The 23,772-nt window shown below is 36.1% G+C and overlaps 3 protein-coding genes and 3 pseudogenes across 3 annotated transcripts; all 6 read right to left on the bottom strand.

The window, feature by feature from the left end:
- Positions 1-2,713: 2,713 nt before the first annotated feature.
- On the bottom strand, positions 2,714-3,983 carry LOC100244908 (glutathione S-transferase U9-like; annotated as a pseudogene).
- Positions 3,984-5,119: 1,136 nt separating this feature from the next.
- LOC104877319 (glutathione S-transferase U9-like) lies at positions 5,120-7,121 on the bottom strand (annotated as a pseudogene).
- Positions 7,122-11,674: 4,553 nt separating this feature from the next.
- On the bottom strand, positions 11,675-12,897 carry LOC100250043 (glutathione S-transferase U9). Its single transcript, XM_010665563.3, has 2 exons — positions 12,419-12,897; positions 11,675-12,260 (listed from the first exon to the last, which is right to left on the bottom strand). The coding sequence occupies exons 1-2, from the start codon at positions 12,737-12,739 to the stop codon at positions 11,886-11,888; spliced, it is 696 nt and encodes a 231-aa protein (XP_010663865.1). The 5' UTR covers positions 12,740-12,897; the 3' UTR covers positions 11,675-11,885.
- A 1,712-nt stretch (positions 12,898-14,609) lies between these two features.
- On the bottom strand, positions 14,610-15,798 carry LOC100256968 (glutathione S-transferase U9-like; annotated as a pseudogene).
- A 2,075-nt stretch (positions 15,799-17,873) lies between these two features.
- On the bottom strand, positions 17,874-19,211 carry LOC100260496 (glutathione S-transferase U9). The gene is made up of 2 exons (XM_002269082.4): positions 18,692-19,211; positions 17,874-18,494 (listed from the first exon to the last, which is right to left on the bottom strand). The coding sequence occupies exons 1-2, from the start codon at positions 19,010-19,012 to the stop codon at positions 18,132-18,134; spliced, it is 684 nt and encodes a 227-aa protein (XP_002269118.1). The 5' UTR covers positions 19,013-19,211; the 3' UTR covers positions 17,874-18,131.
- A 4,104-nt stretch (positions 19,212-23,315) lies between these two features.
- On the bottom strand, positions 23,316-23,648 carry LOC100265722 (glutathione S-transferase U9). The gene has a single exon (XM_002269036.1). It carries the CDS (start codon positions 23,646-23,648, stop codon positions 23,316-23,318), a length of 333 nt encoding a protein of 110 aa, XP_002269072.1.
- Positions 23,649-23,772: the final 124 nt, after the last annotated feature.

Raw genomic sequence — 23,772 nt, 5'->3', positions numbered from 1 at the left:
CAGTTGGTACGAAGCCCATTGGTTGTAAATGGATATTTAAAACCAAGCGGGATTCAAATGGTAATATAGAAAGATATAAAGCACGTCTTGTAGCTAAAGGCTTTACTCAAAAAGAAGGAATTGACTTCAAAGAGACCTTCTCTCCGGTTTCTACGAAGGACTCTTTCAGGATAATCATGGCACTAGTTGCACATTATGATCTTGAGTTACATCAAATAGATGTTAAAACAACGTTTCTCAATGGTGCCATTGATGAAACAATTTATATGGTACAACCAGAAAATTTTGTGTCCGAAGACTCAAAGAATATGGTTTGTAAATTAACTAAATCCATTTATGGGCTCAAGCAAGCTTCTCGTCAGTGGTACTTCAAGTTTCATCAAATTATTATCTCATATGGTTTTGAGGCAAATCTTATGGATGAATGTGTGTATCACAAATTCAGTGGGAGTAAGTATATTTTCCTGGTTTTATATGTCGATGACATATTGCTAGCCACAAATGATATTAGCATATTGCACGACACCAAGAGATTTTTATCAAAACATTTTGAGATGAAAGATCTTGGTGATGCCTTCTTTGTCTTAGGAATCCAGATACACCGAGATCGTTCTAGGGGTATTTTAGGATTGTCACAAAGGACCTATATTGATAAAGTCCTCCAAAGGTATGACATGCAAAATAGCAAACCAGGTGATACCCCTGTCGCTAAAGGAGACAAATTCAGTCTTAATCAATGCCCTAAAAATAGTTTAGAAAGTCAAGAAATGCAGAAGATTCCTTACGCTTCGGCTGTGGGGAGTCTAATGTATGCTCAGGTATGTACACGTCCGGATATTGCGTACATTGTTGGCATGTTAGGCAGATATCTAAGTAACCCTGGAATGGATCATTGGAGAGCAGCCAAGAGGGTTATGAGATATTTACAGAGAACAAAAGAGTACATGCTTACATATAGGAGATTGGATCAGTTAAAGTTCATTGGATATTCCGACTCCGACTTTGCTGGATGCCAAGACAGCAGAAGATCCACATCAGGCTATATTATTCTGTTGGCTGGTGGAGCAATTTCATGGAGGTCTGCCAAACAGACACTCATAACTTCATCCACCATGGAAGCAGAGTTTGTAGCATGTTATGAGGCATCCAATCAAGGAATATGACTACGAAATTTTGTCACTGGGCTGCGTGTTCTAGATGGTATTGAAAGACCACTGAAGATATTTTGTGACAATAAATCAGCAGTTTTATATTCCAATAACAACAGGAATTCTACAAAATCAAAATACATTGATATCAAGTTCCTAGTTGTAAAAAAAAAAGTACAGAGTGGACAGATATCCATAGAGCATATTGGAACAAACTCCATGATAGCGGATCCGCTTACAAAGGGATTACCACCCAAGGTCTTTCATGAGCACACTGCTCATATGGGTGTTGTCTCATTTGAGGATATCCAAATTTAGTGGGAGTTTGTATTATTCATTGTATATTGCTCTATGTTATGTTTAGACTTTATCTATACATTTGGATTGTGTTCTGCAGAAATAAAGTATTCATTTTATTGCACTCTGTTAAATTATGCTAAAGATTTGATCTCAATAAAGTTAAGTTGGACCAGTTGGAAATAGGCATGAATAGATCACATTGCATGTAATTTCCATGCTATGCACTCATGATTGATCTATGTCATTTAGCTGTGCAGATATATGTGACCATTGATTGGTCTAGTAACGATTGATGTAACAAAGGCCACCTTGATCCTATGTCAGTATAGTTAATGGACGAGATTGTTCGGATATACCCTAAGGACATGATAGCAAATTTTGAGCTCATAAGGTTAAGCACATTTATTTGATTACATATGCATGTGGCCCACTGGGAGATTGTTAGATTAATTTTTGTAATTAATCTATAATTTGGGCCACACATGTAAATAATTAAAATGTGTGTGCTATCATTTAATTAAGCCTAAATACAGTGATCTAATTAATAATTGATTAATTGGCTTAAGGGTATAATTGTCATGAGATTATTGTGTAGATACCATTAGACAATTATTAATTCTATGAGGGGTAGAAATATAATTGTGATAAAATTAAAACTGCCGTAGCGGTTTATAAATAGGGTTATGGTCCCCATTCTACGACTACGCATTCCAATTTTTGAAAATCCTCTCAGAGAGAAATTGACTCAGAATCTAGTGGCTAGAATTGGAAGACCATCTCAAAGGGTTTTCTTCCTATAAGGTTTCTCCTTCAATGGATTCAGGTATGCTTCCGCTATAATTTTTCTACTCATTTTTTTAATCAGGAGATTCCAGTATATAAGAAATTAGGGTATTCACCTTGTTAAATATTTCAGTATATATGAAATTAGGGTATTCATCTTGATTGATTTTAACGTATAATGGTTAAAGAAATGATATGCCGCTGCTTAGGCTTAATATATGGCACAATGAGAAATTGGTTTTAGCGTTGTGTAGCACAATCGTGGAGGTCTATTCATTGGGACTCTGGGAGCAGAGGCCTGCACTTCAAGGTCCTTCTTTGGCTCTGTCAAGGGAGATTGCAGGGTAGAGTTCAGAATTCTCTTGGGATATTAAGAAAAATATTAGCTTTCTGTACTGCAAATTGATGAACCGATGCACCATATATAACTCAGCAGTCTCCTTATTTCTGAGTGGAAAAGGAAAGTAGAAAATGCCCTCTGCTAAAAAAATTTCTTATATTTGAACCAAGTGGGTGAAACAAAGTTGTGTTTGTGCCCTGTTACAAGCAAAATCCAAAAACATAATGGCTAGTCTTGGTCGGCAGAACCCGCTAAGATCCTGGGGTTTCTGCTGTCACTTACTCTACATGGATGGAAGGGCCACACAGAAGAAGACTAATCAGCGCAAGGCACAAACTCCATTTGTCGCATTATTAGGTGGTCAAGCCACACAGGACTGAAGAGCATTCTGTCTGATAAACTGAACAAGGGCCACGAGCTTCTCATGAGGAGGGGTTGACTCTTTCACCACAGGTAGCTCCGTTAGAGCCATCACCCATGAGAATAACAGTGAATTCCTTTCTGGGTCGATCATCTTCATTCCCAGGACTTCTTCATGAGCTTTGTACGGACCAAATAATGCATACATTAGAATGTCCAGGAGTCCCATGTTTTCACCATTAATGGAAGGAGTGCCCCCTGGAAAGAAATCCTTCATTCCCTCTTCCAAAATTGTCAGCTTCTCAAACAAGTCCTTTGTGGCTTTCTCTTGTGCTTCTCCATCAGATGTGATTACTCGACCCATATCCTCAAACAACTGCACTTCAAGAAAAAATTTCAGTGTTAGCCATTGAATCAGATTTAGAAATCATTTGTTTTTGAATGGAAAGGGCTAGCCAATGGTTAACAATTTTCTGGTCAAGAATGAGGGGGATATTGAGACAAGGATATGTACTTTTTTTCAAATTTTCTCACCTGTTGATTGAGAAAACTGGCCCAGAAGCGAACTTTGGCTCTTTCATAGATCATCAGGCAGCAACCGGGGAGCATTCTTCCAGGTTTCATCGATATATTCAAGAATGATGAGAGACTCAATGATGGGTTTTCCATTGTGAACAAGGACAGGAACCTTCTTGTGAACAGGATTGTACTTGAGGACCAATTGGCTCTTGTTGCTCAAATCTTCTTCAATATACTCATAGGGTATGCCCTTAAGTTTGAGGGCCAGCTCTACCCTCTTAGTGAAAGTGCTACCCCACATTCCATGTAGCTTAATTTGGTTTTCCTCTTCCATCTCTCTCAAATGTGATGCTTGAATCTCGAGGTCATGCTTGGGGAAACATTAAATAGAATTTCAACCTTATCTCTTTAGCTTGCATTGCTTTTCCCTGATCTGACAACCAAATCATAATGTGATCTGTGTATTAAAGCAAACATTTGAATATGCTTAGGATGAGCTCATTGATCATATAATGAAGCCCAGTTTCTTGAAGCTCAAGAATACATGGTCAAATATATTTGTGACTTTCATAATTCTGAAAGTATCCCACGGGAAACAATAAACAAAAGGCAACATCCCTGTCGCCCTGTTTTTCACGTTGACTGAGGGAAAAAAATGGCAGGAGAAACAATAAAGCAAGCAAAAGTCTGGATTCTCCAGAAGCATTGTTCACACTGCAAGCAGGGCTTCTTGTATTGCTTGGATATATTATTTCTAGATCCTTCTTACCTAGACCTGGTTTGGGCAGAGAAGGAAAAGGAATTTTGGACAAGGATTTCAGAAATATTTTGCCCAAACTCTGAGATTTCTACTGTCTTTGAACAATTAGGAAAAGGGAAAAGCATTCTAGTTTTCATTCAGCAGCCTGAATTGGTAATAGGTGATTTTTCCAAAGTGTTGTGCAAGTAAAGCCGTATTTGACGTTTGGGGTAAGGTGTAAGAATTATGGACTAACGAATTATTTTCTGCGGATTTTCAGTTATAAGTGTCATTCTAGTGATCATCTATAGGATACATTGACATTGTATTGACATGATTAATGTTGGAAACGGTTTTTTATTTTAATAAAAATAAAATAAAATAAAAAGTTTTAAATTTGTGACGCATTTAAAAATATTATTTTCCCTAAAAATAAATGAAACGTAAGGATACATATCTTATAGAGTAACTACCCATATCTACTGAGAGTAAGACATTTTTTTCTTGGTGCGATAACTATCCTTAGTCTTCTTTGATGGTAAGAAGAAAAAAACGGATATGCTGCATTAGTCTAAAAGAATAGACTGTGAGTTCCATCGGTGCATGGGCATAAGGTCTAGCCAATGAATCCCTATTTTGTGTGAATCTGATTAGCTAGTCCTTTCAAAACCTTATGCCCATGCATCGATGCAACTCATAGACCTATTCTTGTAGAGTAGAGACCCTTATCCCTATGAAATTAATGCAACATATCTCTACCCTTTTTCTCTTCTTACCATCAAAGAAGATTAAGGGTAGTTATCACACCAAGAAAAAATGTATCATGTAGTTATCACACCAAGAAAAATTGTCACACACTAGATGTGAGTAGTTACTTCATAAGAGATGTATCCCCACATTTCATTAGTTTTAGGGAAAATAATATTTTAAAATGGGCCACAAATTTAAAAACATCTATTTTATTTGATTTTGCATGTGCCAAATTTTGATAGATTGCTCTGGTTCAATCTTGTCAAAGGATATCTGGCCTTAAAGTGTAGTCCCTCATTTTCCCCTGCACAGCTTAGGGCTTCAAAGTCAAAACCTCTTTCACTATCTTGGCTCTTGAAGATGATTTCATGGTTAGTGAATAGCACCTGCTCTTCCAAACTTGGTACTCAATCAAGTCATGCATAGACTTGCTTTGTTTGACATCTTCACGGCTAGAATTCAAGGAGGATTTTTGAAGGAGCAGAGACTAAATACTTAAAGAAGGAGCGCTACTAAGTATGACTGTCCTCATAGAGTTCAACCTCTAGGAAATTGTCAAAAGATGATTACCATGTGTAGAGGCAAGTTCTGATGGGAAGCAGGCTGATTGTTGTACTGAAATTAGCATCCTCATATCTCAAATTGCAAGTTATTTAACTGTTGCTCTCTGGAAAAGATTCAAATGATGAATCTTCTTTACTGGTTATAATTATTGAAGTTCAATTCAAGAAAAGGAAAAATATGTCTTTTTGAGGAAACACCTTTTCTATATTGACACGAAAATTATTAAATGGAGGTGGCCATTGGCCTTATTACAAGCAAAATCCCGTGAGCTGAAGGTAGAAACTAAGCCATCAACAGAAACCAACAAGCTGACTGCTGCTTATTTTCACACTAGTTAAAAGCACCAGAGAGGTGAAGATCGGCTCAAAGACCTCAAATAGACACCTTCCTTAACTACTGCTAGCTGCAGAAGATTGGAGGGCACTCTGTCTAACAAACTGAAGGATCTCCACCAGCTTCTCATGAGGAGGTCGAAACTCTTTCACCACAGCTAGCTCTGTCAAAGCTGTCACCCATGAGCATACCGGTGGATATATTTCTGGGTCAATGAACTTGACACCAAGGGCTTCTTCTCGAGCTTTGTGGGCACCAAATCATGAACACAGCACAATGTCTAGGAATCCCATATTCTCACCATCGATATGATGAGTGTCACCTTGAAAGAAATCCTTCATATCCTCTTCAAACAACTTCAGTTTCTCAAATACTACCTTGATGGCTTTCTCTTGTGCTTTCCCATCACTTTTGATCACTAAGAGCATGTTCTCAAACAATTGCACTCATAATCATTAGTCCTTGTATCAGCCTAAAAACCTATGTTTCTGTATGCAGAATGTCCATCATAGAGATTGACATTGCTGCGCCTCCACTAAGCTGCACCACTGGCTTCAGCAGGTTGCCCCTGCAGTTCCATAGGCAGAGCCCAACTGAGCTAGACCATCAGTGGTTTCAGGGACAGGAAAGGCAACATCAACCTTGATGGTGTATGCAGGTTGTTTTGTAGTTTCTCACTGCTTATTTCCAGTTATGTTCTCAGTTCATAGTGTGATTGGTTTTTAGTGTTTTTTCAACTGTAGGGTTCTATTCAATCTTGCAGTTTAAGTTACTGCCAATCCTAAACCATATGCAGGAAAATGAAATATATTAGAATCAATTTTTAAAGCCCTTTATTCTATACAACTGGAAGGTAATTCATGTAATGCAGGAGTTAGAATATATACTATAATGGGCATGCACGAATACAAATATAGGCTCCTTTTTTCTCTAACTCTTGCTGGACAAAGCTGACCCAGAAGCGAACTTTGGCCCTTTTATAGGAAACCTGAGGCAGAAGAGGAGTACCATTCTTCCAGGTTTCACCAATATATTCAAGGATGATCAATGACTCAGCAATGGGTTTTCCATTGTGGATGAGTACAGGAACCTTCTTTTGGACAGGATTATACTGGAGGAGCAACTGGCTTTTGTTCCTCAAATCCTCTTCCACATACTCAAAAATGCCTTTAAGTTTGAGGGTCATTTCTACTCTCTTTACATAAGGGCTAGCCCATATCCCATGTAACTTCACTTTGTTTTCCTCCTTCTGAATGATAAACTTAGAGCTCGTTTGACAATGATTTTAGGAAATGTTTCTAATATTTTTAACACTTGAAAATTTTTATCATTCGAGTGTTAAAAAGATTAGAAACGTTTTCTAGAATCACTATCAAACACACTTTAATATATATGGAGTTCTAGTATATCACTTTAACTTGTTTATCAAGTTTCTAAGAAGTCGCCCCCTTAATAAAAGGATATGGGATGTATACTAACTCCTTTTATCTGGTAAAAATAAGTGTGTATGTTATGGATTTTCCATTAGAAACATACCTAGGATTAGCTCATTGATCCTGTAATGATCCGAATTGCTTGTTTCTTAAGGAAGCTGAAACCAATCACAATTACCTAATTCACCTGAAAAAGAGTTTTCTGGTTCTTGCTTCATGGTCCTTAAAGTTGATTTCATGGTTAGTAAATTTCAATGATTCCTCTGAGCTCGGTTGCAGCTCAAATGCTTTGAGGACTCATTTCATCGTGGGAATTGGTTGACTAGAAATCAAGGAGGGTATTCTTAGGGAGCAGAGCTCTGCAAGTTCAGAAGCACACACACTACTACAGAAACTGGTAGTGATGACACCATCGACCTCATTGAGTGCAATGCCTGGGAAATTGTTAGAAGGGTATTAACATGCATAGAAGCAGTCTTTATGGGAGATTAAGCTGTTACCATCTTCAACTCTCAAACTGAACATGAGAAGTGGACTCATAGATCTGTGTGGTTATGAACCGTCATACATAGAAGTGGACTTGCCTGAGGTTCTTGAGGGTCTGACAGTTTGTCAACACAGAACTGCAGAGCTGTTGGGTATGGTTCATTGTCAGGTGCCAATCCAGCCTCCAAAGCTCCCCCATTTTTTGAATTTCATATTTGGAATTAGCCATTAGACAGTCACTATTAAAAAAAGGATAAAAGAGAAAAACAGGGTTAGGTTATTTGACAAAAGAGACTTTAGATCTCTAATGTCAATATTTTTATATGCTTTTTAATGTTTATTTGGTAATTGTTATTTTGTGAAATAGAAACTATATTTTTTATTTTAAAAATATACTTGCCAATTTTTTAATGAAAAATAATTTTTTAAAATTTGTTTTTCGAAAATATTTTTTATTTTAAAAACACACTTGACAAACTTTTAACCAAAAATAATTTTTTAAAATTTGTTCTGAAAAATTACTTTATATAACAAATTTAGGATATTTTCTATCACAATTTTGTAAAATGTTCTAAATAAATTAAAAAGATGGAAAATGCTTTAAATTCTTTTAAAAATAGAGAAAATATTTTTAAAGTTGTTGAGATGCAAAATACCTTTATCTTTACTGAATTATATATTTTAATTCTCAATTAATTTTTGTTTCTAAATGGAATTTGAGTTTGAAAATAGTTTAAAAAAATTATTTGTTGAGAAATTGTTTTTAAAACCTTTACCCAATAGATAAAATTCTCTTAAATGAAAGGTTAACTATCAGTTAATTTTATCAATAATAAATATTGAAAAAATAAATATTTATTAAGACGAGAAATACCACAATTATCATATATTGAATAATTCTACTGTGCAAATTAATATTAATGGATATAATCTTGTTTCATTATATTTATTATTCATAACAATTTATGAATAATCATATTAATTTTCATACGGGCATTTTATTTGTTCAAACCTTGTTATTTTGATAGCTGATGAAGTGTTAAAAAGAAAAGAAAATAAAAATAATAAAAATAAAAACATTTCAATGACATGAAATCTTGTCATGCACTTAGAAATCCTTTTTATTCACACTTTATTCACATTTCTTACCTTTCTTTTTTCATGTATCAAAGTCATAAAAGGAATGATGGAGAGTTAGTGCCGTGTAAAATATGTTTAATTTTGGGTGGATATGTCTTTACATTAGAACATGGAATGTTAATACATAAATTTCAATTTTACTGATATTAATAATCTATTCTTTTACAAGAATACCAATTATATGCAGATGAGCGTTTTAATTTTATTAACATTAGTACTCTATTCTTTTACAAGATGATAGTATGATGGAGATGTTGGAGGATATTAAATATGAAATAGGGTAAACTCATAAGCCAAATAAATGGTTTAACTTAATAAATGTTAGGGTGGAAAGAAGGATTGCCCGAGCTGAAAATTCAAAGCACAACACAACTCTTATAAGTTAATTATAACCCATTCTGAAAATTTTGTAAAATTAGAATAGGTTTCACTTAAACCTTTACGATGTGGAACAATTTTATGCATCCGATCTTAATTTTTAGACAAAAAGAAAAATGAGAAAAGATGATGCAGTGATTAATTTACCAAGAGGGTCGTAGGCCAATAAAAGGAGAGTAGAATGAAAGATGATGCGGTGATTCAGAAAAAGACTGTATTTTGATACTTGTATTCTTGAATTAGTATGGTACTTGAATTTACCAATTTAAAGTGAAAGATAAAAATAGGATGGTTTTGGTTTTCTTCTTTCTTTTTGCTTAATTTCAAATTTAAGTTTAGGGTTTTTTCTCATATCATTCAGAATGCTTGAAATTTAGATAAAAGGCTGGGGTACCGGACACCAAGAAAGGAGCAAGTCAGCTCAAGTTTCCCAGAACTGGAAGGCGGATTCAAGGGGTATACCTACATACTCATTTCTGATCATTGTTGGAACAAATGCATTTGCTATGCTACACGACGTAACTTCTACATGAATGTTAGCGGCTGTTTGTCGCCCATTGGATTAATGATAATAATTAAAAATGAAAAATGGATCTCTAATTGGCCAAATGGTTTGTGATCAAGCTCATCCTTATTTAACTCAAGTGGTTTCTCTTTGTGGCTCGCCTGTGGTTTAGCATCCAAGGCTGATGACCCTCAGAGATGAAAGGTTATTTATACTTTGGTCATTGTGTAAGCTTCTCAATGCCGTATCTTAATCGATGTGGGTGTGTTGAGGTCCTATCTCCTAGGTGCTTCTTCTACAATATTTTTATTTTACTGTGTTGGTTGCAGTCCGCTACATGTCACATAAAAAAACACAGAAATAAATATTCACTCTGTTGATTTTTGCATGGTGTATGGTGCTCCAAATGCCTAATTTTATCTGGTATAAGAACTCTGAGATTTGGAGTTGGCATTGGCACATAAAGCATCATGAACTCGGAAATGAGCAACTGTAATACATTCTAAACGATTTTGTAGGATCATTTAAGCCTTCTTGGTGGCAGAGCCAAAGATCGTTAAGAAACAGGCATGAGAGAGCTAGATTACAGAGATTCTCAATTTTATCTGCGTGAAAGAATTTTTGACTTTGAACAGATATTGATTTCTGCACAAAATTATCATGAGATGTCTGCTTTCAAATTTGAATGAAAGTATTAAGCCTTCATTGTAGGGACCCCTCCCCTTGGGAAACACGTGGCACGCAGCTCATAGTGACGCGTGGCACGTGTTATCAGCCGGACCATCATCATCCGGATTCCCCTAAGGATATGCATGGTGCAGTTATCCTATCCGAACCGCCTCAAGGAAAGGCAAACGACGTTTCAGCTTCTCCTATCCAAGGAAGAGCAAACGACGCTGGCAGAGTGTAGACATCCGGATAGTCTCCACAACACATCCGGATAATCAGCATAAGCCATCCGGATATAAATCGTCTGGATGGTCAATCAAAGTAAAGCAAGTCTTACACGCAATCACAACAAGCAGCCATGACCCACATCTTGTCACCTGCAGAATGAGAAGACAAGATGAAGTGATAGCAAGTCATTTCCCACGATCATTCTACATGATCACCTTCCCACGATCTCTGACAGCCGCATCACCTACCATGGTTTCTGACAGTCGTTCGTAGGGTGATAATGCTCCTGCTGACACCTATTGTCATCATCACAACATAAAATATCTCCTCACCATTAATGAGAGGAACAGTACCCCTGCAGCTGTATATATATGCCTTCGCACGAAGAAGAAAGAGATCTCCTGGTAACCTCTCGATACCTAGTAAAAGGTCAACTGATTTACATTCCTCTTTCTCACCATGGCTAATAAAACCATCGAAGGGTGTGTCCGGACACCCTGTCCGGATGCCTTTTTGTAGGTACAACCGCTGAATCAAGAACCCCTTGTGTGTTGAGAATCACGTGTCCATCCATCTAGCAGCAACGTGGACCATCGGATACGCGAGGCGACAACATTCATCATAATGTTGTACTGAATTGTTCGTATAGTGTGACACCAGCATCAGTCTGATTATTTGTGGTGACATCTTTGTATACAAGTCCGGAAAGAAGTGCAGCTTCTTCAAGGAGAAAATAAAACTATAACCATGAATTGTTTAGTAACAAGTTTTGTGGTTGAGATTGAAGTCCGAATTTATAATGGTTAAAGAAATAATGTGCTTCTGATTAGGCTTAATATATGGCACTATGAGGAATTGGTTTTAGATGTTGTGGAGCACAATCATGGAGGTTTATTCATTGGGACTCTGGGATATTAAGCAAAATATGAGCTTCCTCTACTGCAAATTGCTATTTCTGAGTGGAAAAGGAAAGTAGAAAATGCCCTCTGCTAAAAAAAAATTCTTATATTTGAACCAAGTGGATGAGACAAAGGTGTGTTTGTGTTCTGCTACAAGCAAAATCCAAAAACATAAAGCCTAGTCTTGGTCGGCAGAACCCGCTAAGATCCTGGGGTTTCTGCTGTCACTTACTCTACACGGATGGAAGGGCCACACAGAAGAAGACTAATCAGCGCAAGGCACAAACTCCATTTGTCGCATTATTAGGTGGTCAAGCCACACAGGACTGAAGAGCATGCTGTCTGATAAACTGAACAAGGCCCACGAGTTTCTCATGAGGAGGGGTTGACTCTTGCACCACAGGTATCTCCGTTATAGCCATCACCCATGAGAATAACAGTGGGTTCCTTTCTGGGTCGATCATCTTCATTCCCAGGACTTCTTCATGAGCTTTGTACGGACCAAATAATGCACACATTAGAATGTCCAGGAGTCCCATGTTTTCACCATTAATGGAAGGAGTGCCCCCTGGAAAGAAATCCTTCATTCCCTCTTCCAAAACTGTCAGCTTCTCAAACAAGTCCTTTGTGGCTTTCTCTTGTGCTTCTCCATCAGATGTGATTACTCGACCCATATCCTCAAACAACTGCACTTCAAGAAAAAAATTCAGTGTTAGCCATTGAATCAGATTTAGAAGTCAATTGTTTTTTTAATGGAAAGGGCTAGCCAATGGTTAACAATTTTCTGGTCAAGAATGAGGGTGATATTGAGACAAGGATATGTACTTTTTTCGAATTTTCTCACCTGTTGATGGAAAAAACTGGCCCAGAAGCGAACTTTAGCTCTTTCATAGGGATCATCAGGCAGCAACCGGGGAGCATTCTTCCAGGTTTCATCGATATATTCAAGAATGATGAGAGACTCAATGATGGGTTTTCCATTGTGCACAAGGACAGGAACCTTCTTGTGAACAGGATTGTACTTGAGGACCAATTGGCTCTTGTTGCTCAAATCTTCTTCAATATACTCATAGGGTATGCCCTTAATTTTGAGGGCTAGCTCTACCCTCTTAGTGAAAGTGCTACCCCACATTCCATGTAGCTTAATTTGGTTTTCCTCTTCCATCTCTCTCAAATGTGATGCTTGAATCTCGAGGTCATGCTTGGGGAACCATTAAATAGAATTTCAACCTTATCTCTTTAGCTTTGCCTTACTTTTCCTTGATCTGGCAACCAAATCATAATGTGATCTCTGTATTAAAATAAACATTTGAATATGCTTAGGAAGAGCTCATTGATCACATAATGAAGTCTAATTTCTTGATGCTCAAGAATGCATGGTCAAATATATTTGTAACTTTCATAATTCTGAAAGCATCCTACAGAAACAATAAACAAAAGGCAACATCCCTCGCGCCCTGTTTTTCACTTTGACTAAGGAAAAAAAATGGCAGGAGAAACAATTTAGCAAGCAAAAGTCTGGATTCTCCAGAAGCATTGTTCACATTACAAGCAGGGCTTCTTGTATTGCGTTTATTTTTTATTTCTAGATCCTTCTTACTTAGACTTGGCTTGGGCAGAGATGATAATATTGGTGTGTTTTGGACTTGGATTTCAGCAATATTTTGTCCAAACTCGAGATTTCAAGGGTCTTTGAACATTTAGTTGAAGGGAAAAACATCTTAGCTTTCATTCAACATCCTAAATTGGTAATTGGTGATTTTTCCCAATTTTGTTTAGGTTTTATTGGTTTCTCCACTCATCAACCCAAACCTGAAACATCTGGCAACCTTTCCCATCCTTGAAGCTATGTTGGGTGGTGATGAAGGACATCTACCACCATGAACTGGTAGAAGGATTATTTGGACCATTTTCCCAGTTGAGGTATCCATTCTCTGTACATTGTATGAGCATTTGTTCTTTTGTTTTCTTTTTTTCCATTGCCTAGACTTAGTAGAATAAAAGAGTTTCCAAATTTATGATCTGAAGTTAACTGCTGTATTAAATTTGGCATGGACCATTTCTAAATGTTGCCTTTCAATGGTATGGTGTTGTGCAAGTAAATCCATATTTGACGTTTGGGGTAAGGTGTGAGAATTATGAACTTATGAATTATTTTCTGCAGATTTGCAGTTGTAAGTGTCATTCTAGTGATCATCTATAGGATACATTGACATTGAGGATGTGCTTTGAACTGCTTATGCTTCATACTGTTGGATGAGCAAATGAGAGCTTAATATTAAATTTTATGATGTATATGTGCCAAATTTTGATGGATTGCTCTGATTTAATCATATCAAAGAAAATCTGGCTTGAAAGTGCAGTCTATCAGTTCCTCAGCTGAGGGCTTCAAAGTCAAAACCCCTTGCACTATCTTGGCTCTTGAAGATGATTTCATGGTTAGTGAATAGCACCTGCTCTTCCAAACTTGTTACTTAATCAACTCATGCATAGACTCGCTTTGTTTGACATTTTCTCAACTAGAATTCAAGGAGGATTTCTGCAGGAGAGAGACTTGATATTTAAAGAGGAGCACTACTAAGTCTGACTGTCCTCATAGGGTCCAACCTCTAGGAAATTGTTAAAAGATGATTAACATGTGTAGAGGCAAGTTCTAATGAGAAGCAGGCTGATTGTTGAACTGAAATTAGCGTCCTCATATCTCAAATTGCAAGTTATTTAACAGTTGCTCTGAGGAAAAGATTCAAATGATGAATCCTCTTTACTGTTTATAATTATTGAAGTTCAATTCAGGAAAAGGAAAAATATGTCTTTTGAGCAAACACCTTTTCTATATTGATATGAAAATTATTAAATGGAGGTGGTCATAGGCCATATTACAAGCAAAATCCAGTGAGCTAAAGGCAGAAACTTAGCCATCAACAGAAGCCAACAAAACAGCTGGGCTGACTGCTGCTTATTTTCACGCTAACTAAAAGTACCAGAGGTGAAGATCTGCTCAAGGACATCACATAGACACCTTCCTTGACTACTACTCAAGCTGCAGAGGATTGAAGGGCACTCTGTCTAACAAACTGAAGAATCTCCATCAGCTTCTCATGAGGAGGTCGCAACTCTTTCACCACAGCTAGCTCTGTCAAAGCTGTCAACCAAGAGTATACCAATGGATACTTTTCTGGGTCGATGAACTTTACACCAAGGACGACTTCTTGAACTTTGTGGGCGCCAAATAATGAACACAGCACAATGTCTAGGAATCCCATATTCTCACCATCAATATGATGAGTGCCACCTTGAAAGAAATCCTTCATTCCCTCTTCAAACAACTTCAGTTTCTCAAACGCTACCTTGATGGCTTTCTCTTGTGCTTCCCCATCACTTTTGACTACTAAGAGCATGTTCTCAAACAACTACACTCATAATCATTAGTCCTTGTATCAGCCTAAAAACTTATGTTTCTGTATGCAGATTGTCCATCATAGAGATTGATGTTGCTGCGCCTCCCCCAAGCTGCACCACTGGTTTCTGCAGGTTGCCCCTGCAGTTCCATAGGCAGCAGCTCAACTGAGCTAGACCATCAGTGGTTTCAGGGACAGGAAAGGCAACATCAACCTTGATGGTGTATGCAGGTTGTTTTGTGGTTTCTCACTGCTTATTTCCAGTTATGTTCTCAGTTCTTAGAGTGAATGGTGTTTAGTGTTTTTTCAACAGCAGGGTTCTATTCAATCTAGCAGGTAATTAAACCAACAATCTTAAACCATATGCAAGAAAATGAAATATATTAGAATCAATTTTAAAACCCCTTATTCTATACAACAGGAAGGCAAGTCATGCACTGCAGGAGTTAGAATATATTCTATAATGGGCATGCACGAATACAAATATAGGCTACTATTTTCTCACCTCTTGCTGGACAAAGCTGGCCCAGAAGCGAACTTTGGCCCTTTTATAGGGATCCTGAGGCAGAAGTGGAGGACCATTCTTCCAGGTTTCATAAATATATTCAAGTATGATCAATTACTCAGCAATGGGTTTTCCATTGTGGATGAGTACAGAAACCTTCTTGTGGACAGGATTATACTGGAGGAGCAACTGGCTTTTGTTCCTCAAATCTTCTTCCACATACTCACAGGGAATGGCTTTAAATTTGAGGACCATTTCTACCCTCTTAACATAAGGGCTAGCCCATATCCCATGTAACTTCACTTGGTTTTCCTCTGCCATCTCCTTACGTCCCTCTCAGTTTTTTCTTGGATCTTGAGCTTTTTCTTCTGAATGCTCACCTTATATAGAGTTCCAGCATATTACTTGACTTGTTTGCCAAGTTTCTAAGAAGTCACCAAACTTAAAATCTAAACAATTCACAGCTGGACCATTTCTTCAGCCTCTTAATAATAGGACATATGTATACTAACTCCTTTTATCTGGTTAAAAATAAGTGCATATGTTATGGATTTTCTATTAAAAACATATCAAGGATTAGCTCATTGATCATGTAATGACCAGAATTTCTTGTTTCTTAAGGATCTGAAATCAATCACATTTACCTAATTCACCTGAGAACAGTTTTCTGGTCCTTGAAGTTGATTTCATGATTAGTAAATTTCATGATTCCTCTGAGCTCAGTTGTAGCTCAAATGAGCTGAGGACTCACTTCATTGTGGGATTTGGTTGACTAGAAATCGAGGACTCACTTCATAACACTAGTACAGAAACTGGTAGTGATGGCACCATGGACCTCATTGAGTGCAATGCCTACGAAATTGTTATTAACACGCATTGAAGGAGTCTTTATGGGACGTTAAGCTGTCAACATCTTCAACTGTAAAATTGAACATGAGAGGAGGACTCATAGATCTGTGTGGTTAAGAACTGTCCCCACTCTGGAAAAGATTCAGAGACACGTCTTCTTTTACTGATTTTAATTAGTGAAGTTGAATCAAAGAGCCATGGAGGCAAAATAGCTCTGTCTATTAAGCTGATGAACAACCAACAGCAGAGCATCTTTCACCACAGGCTGCTTGTTCAATGATCTTTATACCAAGAACTTCTTCTTGCTCTTTCCAAAATATCGAACATAATACAATGTCTAGGAATCCCAGTTTCTCACCATTGACTTAAGGATTGCCTGTTAGAAGATCAAGTAAATAACATCTTTCAATTTTATTTTAAACTAACCAAAATAAATTCACAAAACTCGCTTGTATTACCTAAATTATTTACAAAATTATGTTGTAAAAGTAAGTCACCTTGTATCTTTCCTCTCCTTAATCTGTGCTTAATGTTTGTATAAATGATGATAAAATTCATGTACATAGGATTAAGATGAGTGGAAAGAGGGATCAACAACTCATTTATATAATGTCAAATGACCTTCTCACATGAAACTTCAATGTAGGTACATGACTTAATCGAAGTATTTTTAACAAGTCGTTCAAGAAACTATACCTAATGTTTTTCTCAACATTTCAAGGAGAAAAAAATTAGGGATGGTTGCAGCGTCCTGCAGTTAAGAAACAATACTCTTTTGCTTTTTAGATGTTTATTTTAGGAGATTTCCCGCTTCATGTGCTTGAGAAACAAATGGGAGCTTTTGGAGGTGCTTTAATTAATAAAATTTCCATTAGAAACGCTTTTAAAGAGAGTCGTCTCCTATTGTGTTATGAATTAAAAACAAAAAAAGAAGAAGGTTTTTTAATGGAGTTTTTGGCTCAGTATTATGTAACAAAAAGAGTCATTTTCGAAAAATCATTTATCAAGTTATTGTTTAGGAATCATTTTGAGTAATCATTTGAGAATCGCTTCAAATGAATCTCTTGATTCTTAAAGCGATTTTCAAAAATTTATCAAACATCCAATTATTTTATTAGAGCACTTTCAAGCATTAAAAAGCATTTTTAGTTTTTTTTCTTTCAAAATCACTTCCAAACATGCTCTTATTCAAAGGAAAATCTAAATAGAAGATGTAGTCCCTCGTCTTTCGCACAACAAAGGGGTTGAAAATTGAAACCCTTTGCAATATAATGGCTCATGAAGTTGATTTCATAGTTAAATTGCAACTGCTCCTTGGAGCACGGTTCATGCTTAGCTCCTGTATAAAGACTCCCCTTTGCCGTGGCATTTATTTAACCACAAGTCAGAGGGCAGCCTTCACAGGGTATGGATCTCTGCAAATTGAATACAGTCACTACTACAAAAAGTGGCACTATATATTAAAGGTGATTAATGTGATTTTTTTATTGCTTAATGTAATTAGCATCCTTATATTGTTATTAAGTATCCCTACTGCAGAAAAGATCTAGTGACAAGCTCTTCTTTCTCTGTTTTATTTAGTAAAGCTGTATTCAAGAACAAGGAAAAGTGCTTTTTCTGGCAATAAATTGAAGCAAAATCTAGAAAGATCCAGCATCATAAAACAAGGCCATCAGCGTAACCAAACAATTGTTTGGCTCTAACTATGGCTTATTCCCCACAAGTGACTAGAACTATAAAGGCAAACCTGTCAAAGAACATTGCACAGACACACCATATCAAGCTATAACTCAAGCTTCAGAAGATCAGTGAGGGGCGTTTCGCCTAAGAAACTGAATCAATGCCACCATCTTGTCATGAGGAGGAAGAGACTCTTTCACCGCTGGTACTTCATTCAAAGCTGTCACCCAAGAGTATACCAGTGGATGCCTTTCTGGATCAATGATCTTCAGACCAAGGGCTTCTTCTTGAGCTTTGTGGGGGCCAAACAGCGAACACAATACAATGTCCAGGAAACCAATATTCTCATCTTCAAAATGAGGAGTGCCACTTGGAAAGAAGTCCTTCATTCCCTCTTCAAAAACAGTCATTTTCTCAAACGCTTCCTTCATGGCTTTCTCATGCGCTTCCCCACTGCTTTTTGCTGCTGAGACCATGCTATCAACAAACTGCAGTTAATAGGTAACTAACCATTAGTCCTTGCATCAGCCTGAAAAAACTTGCACATCAATCTGAACTGAATTTTGTTATAGCACTTTACCACCATGGTGAAGAATATCAATATAATCTCACAGTTATACAAATGATCCTAAACCATTGAGAAAGAATTGAAATAAACAGTTGCTAGGCATACAGATTGTCTCACCTGTTGCTGGATAAAGCTAGCCCAGAAGCGAACTTTGGCCCTTTCATAGGGATCCTCAGGAAGAAGTTTAGGACCATTCTTCCAGGTTTCTTCAATATATTCAAGGATGACCAATGATTCAGTAATGGGTTTTCCATTGTGGACAAGTACAGGAACCTTCTTGTGGACAGGATTGTACTGGAGGAGCAACTGGCTTTTGTTTCTCAAATCTTCTTCTACATACTCATAAGGTATGCCTTTAATTTTGAGGGCAATTTCAACCCTCTTGACGAAAGGACTAGCCCACATTCCATATAACGTCACTTTGTTTTCCTCTCCCATCTCCTTCTATCTCAGCTTCTCTATGGATCTTGATTGCCATCTGGTGGGTATGCTTGATTTATATGAAGTTCTTGCATCTCTCTTAACATGCCGGTCAGAAAGAAATAAACAGAAAAAAACCTAACCTTAATTATGGAATAGAAAATTCACCTTCATGGCCTGCAGGGAGAGCTTTCACCTTCATGGCCTGCAGGGAGAGCTACTAGTCAATAGCATACAAACAACTTTGGCTTGAAAAATTCGGAGTAGACTATGATATGTACCTAACCCTTTTGACTGATTAATGAGTGATATTAATTTATTCTAAGGTTTTCCATTGAATGCAACCTGATGGGAAGCTCATTTCTTGATTATCAGGGAAGCGATGGCCACTCATAATCTGATTTACATAGAAGCAGAAACTTCAAGGAATTTGGTTGTCAAGCTATAATTAATGGTCTATGTGTTCCCTTCACAAGGATTTTGAAAAGTCCATGGTTTTGAAATGGCCTTGATTATCAAAAGTGTAATTGAATGGCCTATATGTCATGTTGACTTGGATTTTGAAAAGGGTTATTTGATTAAAAGTTACTTACAAACTACAAATTTTGAAGAAAGATTTTCATCTTTTAAAAACATGAATATGATTGATTTAGAATAAAAGTACCTTTCAACAACTTTCTAATCCCTTTTTTTCACATTAAGCAATTTTTAGATAAAAAGTCAAAAGGGGGTTTATATGTCCAGTTTTCAATACATGGAAGTTATTTTCCTAAATGTGATGTTGTTATGTCTCTTTTAATCAAATATTTCTCCTCAGAGAATTATTTTAATTAACACTGGAAAGTAAAAGTGATATTGAAAATGTAAATTTGAAATTTATTAACCATTATGATTTTAATAAAAGACTTACTTAAGCTAGCTTTTCTTGATACTCTTGAACTCAAACCCTCATCTTTGACTCAAAGATTACTTCATTGTGATATTGTCAATTAACTAATATTTAAAAATAAGGTAAACCTTTTATAACATCTAATATCACAATCGTCCCAATTTTAAATTATACCTATCTAGGTTTATATCACAAGACTCACAACCATCTCAAGGCTTAGTTTTAGGGAGCATTGAAGTGCAGTTAACATTATTATAAATCTAACAAATTTAGATAGCTATTTATCTATTTATTTAAATATAGGGAAAATTACTTTTTGTATTTCAACAAATGATAATAGAGTGGTAATTTTTATTCACTTTACTGCTCTGCATCTAATGTCACAATCATCCAATAGGGCATATGCCACATGAGGCTCAAGCAAAGGAATATTAGTATTTTAATCAAATAAAAAATAAATTAAATGTTTTTGATAATTATAAAAATATAATTATCAATCAACTAATTTTGAATAATTATCATGAAAGAGAACTATAAAATAATAATAATAATAATAATAATAATAATAATAATTTAGGCCTATAAATAAAGGTTTTCTTGAATCTTTGAAGACTTGAAAAGCATCATATTCTTTGAGTTTAAAATCCAGACTTGAGAGAACTCCTTCACTGATAATAGAGTAGTTTGATAATGGACTAAAAAAGGAATAAAGTCAAAAGTAATAAAGTGCATTGAAGTTCTACAAATCTACCAATTTGCTTCTTAGGAATAAAACCACAAATCCACCCACTAAAGAGCGTAGATTCAAGTGCCTTGAAGCTTTCAAAGATTCAAGAATTTGAGGAACAATTTTATAGTATCTCTAATCCAAGATCACATAGTCATACTTTAAGTCAACATTATTCAGTCTAGTCAAGGTTTAGGCCTAAGCCACACCAAAGCTCAAATCTAGTTGAGGCCTAAGTTAAATCAAAATCCAAATCAAGTCCAAGCCCAATCTTAGCAAGACCTAAATCAAGTTAGAAGCCCAAGCCACATCAAGACTCAAATCAAGTTAGAGCTTGAGACCGCTAAGATTCAAGCTACAACAAGGCCCAAGTCAAGTTAAGGACTAAAACAAGCTTAGGTTTACGTCAACTCAAGATCCAAAATACATAAAGGTTCAAGACATGGCAAATCTCAAGTTATGTTAAAGGCTAAGTCACACCAAGACCCAAGTTGAATTTTTTATAAGCCTCAACCAACAATACTAGAAAGGAAGAATAACACAATACTTAGAAATTGTACTCACATTTTTCTAAATCAATAAAATATTTCAATTTGCTCATCTATTTTTTCTATTTTAGAGAAATTTGTCTACACAAATTTTAACCATATAAAAAAATGAACAAATTTGAGTTTTAATTGAAAAGAAATTTTTTTGGAAAGTTCTACGATCAAAATTTGTATGCACTGAGAACTTACCACATCTTACTATAAATCAAGTGAATTGACTACATAAGCACAAAACATAGAATTTGATGTAATGAAAAATGTAAGTGAAAATATATCTCTTAAAGAACTTGAAACGGCATGAGTGGAGGCAAAAGTATCATTAATGAGGACAAAGGGATGCCACATCAAACTTGACTATAATTGTTGGTGAACCTCTATGTTCAATGAAGCTCCAATTTTTATTTTTATTTTTTAAAAAAAAGTCTATTTTTTTAGATAAGCAAGAATTTACACAAAAAACCTTAGTAGATTCATGTTGAACAAAGAATAGATCTTTTCACATTTGACATGTGGCAAACAACTTATAAAGAAGAACTCGTAGGTCCTACAAGTCCCATGCATTGAACTTCACAAGTTTACTCAAGAACTAGGATACTATAGGCATACTTTAAGATTTGTAAACTTTCACACTTTAAAAGAGTTGGGGATAGTTTGTTTTAGGGATTTAAGAAGCATTTCAAGCCTTTGAGGATTAAAGAAGCTCTTCAAGCCTTTAATGAGTTGAAAAACAAGTTTAAAGGTTTGAAAAACAAATTTGAAGCATCTTTAATTTGAAATTAAATAGTCATACTCTTAATCAATGTTATTCAAGCCTACACAATCCAAGCAATGCCCATCTTGTAGAGATCTACTATCAAAATTTTTTGAAAGCTCTACTATCAAAATTTGTACTCACTAAACACATTGAGAACTTGCTATAGGAAATTTCGAATCACTCTATTCCCTATCCTAGGTTTGGTTCGATGCATGAATAATTTCCTAAGGCTTTAGATCCTAACAATGAAAACAAAAAATACAAGTTTTAATATTACAATCTAGAATAATAGTGTTTTAGAAAACTTTACCTGTGATTTGGACGTTCTTGAATCAATTCTACAAGATGAAGAAGATGTTTGAAGTATCTAAAAGTCTCATACACCCAAGATGTTCGACTTGATCATTCTAACTTTGATCTTGACACTCTAAAGGGTGCATCTTAGGAAGAGGATGAGGCTATGGCTCCCTTCTCTCTAGAAGTGGAAGACGACACTCTAAAAGGTTATGAAAACCCTAACCCCTAAAAGGGTATTTATAAGGTTCCCTAACTGGGTTTAAATGACTTGAGTACACTAAGGGTTTGGGTCAATTTAGCCCAAAATGAGTCTTAATTGATTAATTAACCTAATAGAGATGTTTAATTAATCAATTAGTTCAATCTAGAGACTTTGTTCACTAAGTCCTATGCAACCTTGCATAATTACTAAATTGGCTTTATGCATAAAAGGGAACCTAGAGTCAATCCAACCCTCATAAACCATATCATCTAGGTATATAAGTTTGAGGAATGACCACTGGGCCCCATAAGAGTTTTTGCTCCCTCATAATCTAATTATGAAGTTAATTTAACATCTCACAACAAAGAATCAACTTCACTCTAGTTCCCTATTTAAATATTAATTACGAAACGAAACTCAAGTTCATGACCTACTATCAATTGCATGCAAACTTCACATAAATCGATGTTCATAATCTTACAAGGTAATGTTATCACCTATCAAAATTGTTTCTCCAATCTTTAAGTTATAAATCTTATTTATTATGTCAAATTTTCACTCAAGGAAATGTTATGGTCATAGTCTTCTAGATTATATGTCCTTTAAATCACCCAAGAGCGCATGATTGATGGTGTATGCAGAATGTTTTGTGGTTTCTCACTGCTTATTTCCAGTTATGTTCTCAGTTCTTAGAGTGATTGGTTTTTAGTGTTTTTTCAACAGCAGGGTTCTATTCAATCTAGCAAGTAAGTAAACCACCAATCTTAAACCATATGCAAGAAAATGAAATATATTAGAATCAATTTTAAAAGCCCCTTATTCTATACAACAGGAAGGTAAGTCATGCAATGCAGGAGTTAGAATATATTTTATAATGAGCATGCACGAATACAAATATAGGCTACTATTTTCTCACCTCTTGCTGGACAAAGCTGGCCCAGAAGCGAACTTTGGCCCTTTTATAATGATCCTGAGGCAGAAGTGGAGGACCATTCTTCCAGGTTTTATCAATATATTCAAGTATGATCAATGACTCAGCAATGGGTTTTCCATTGTGGATGAGTACAGGAACCTTCTTGTGGACAGGATTATACTGGAGGAGCAACTGGCTTTTGTTCCTCAAATCTTCTTCCACATACTCATAGGGAATGCCTTCAAGTTTGAGGGCCATTTCTACCCTCTTAACATAAGGGCTAGCCCATATCCCATGTAACTTCACTTGGTTTTCCTCTGCCATCTCCTTACGTCCCTCTCAGTTTTTTCTTGGATTTTGAGCTTATTCTTTTGAATGCTCACCTTATATAGAGTTCCAGCATATCACTTAACTTGTTTGCCAAGTTTCTAAGAAGTCACCAAACTTA

Source organism: Vitis vinifera, chromosome 17, assembly GCF_030704535.1.
Source record: "Vitis vinifera cultivar Pinot Noir 40024 chromosome 17, ASM3070453v1".
Classification (NCBI taxonomy): domain Eukaryota; kingdom Viridiplantae; phylum Streptophyta; class Magnoliopsida; order Vitales; family Vitaceae; genus Vitis; species Vitis vinifera.
Note: the sequence above shows the minus strand (reverse complement) of the source record. Positions and strands in the feature narration are given on the sequence as shown.

Bases quoted from the DNA above. Each gene is read 5' to 3' on its own strand.
- LOC100250043 (XM_010665563.3), bottom strand. From the start codon at position 12,739: ATGGAAGAGGAAAACCAAATTAAGCTACATGGAATGTGGGGTAGCACT. The intron at 12,261-12,418 runs GTGAGAAAATTC...CTTGAAGTGCAG, and splicing joins CCAGTTTTTTCCATCAACAG to TTGTTTGAGGATATGGGTCG.
- LOC100260496 (XM_002269082.4), bottom strand. From the start codon at position 19,012: ATGGGAGAGGAAAACAAAGTGACGTTATATGGAATGTGGGCTAGTCCT. The intron at 18,495-18,691 runs GTGAGACAATCT...TATTAACTGCAG, and splicing joins CTAGCTTTATCCAGCAACAG to TTTGTTGATAGCATGGTCTC.
- LOC100265722 (XM_002269036.1), bottom strand. From the start codon at position 23,648: ATGGCAGAGGAAAACCAAGTGAAGTTACATGGGATATGGGCTAGCCCT.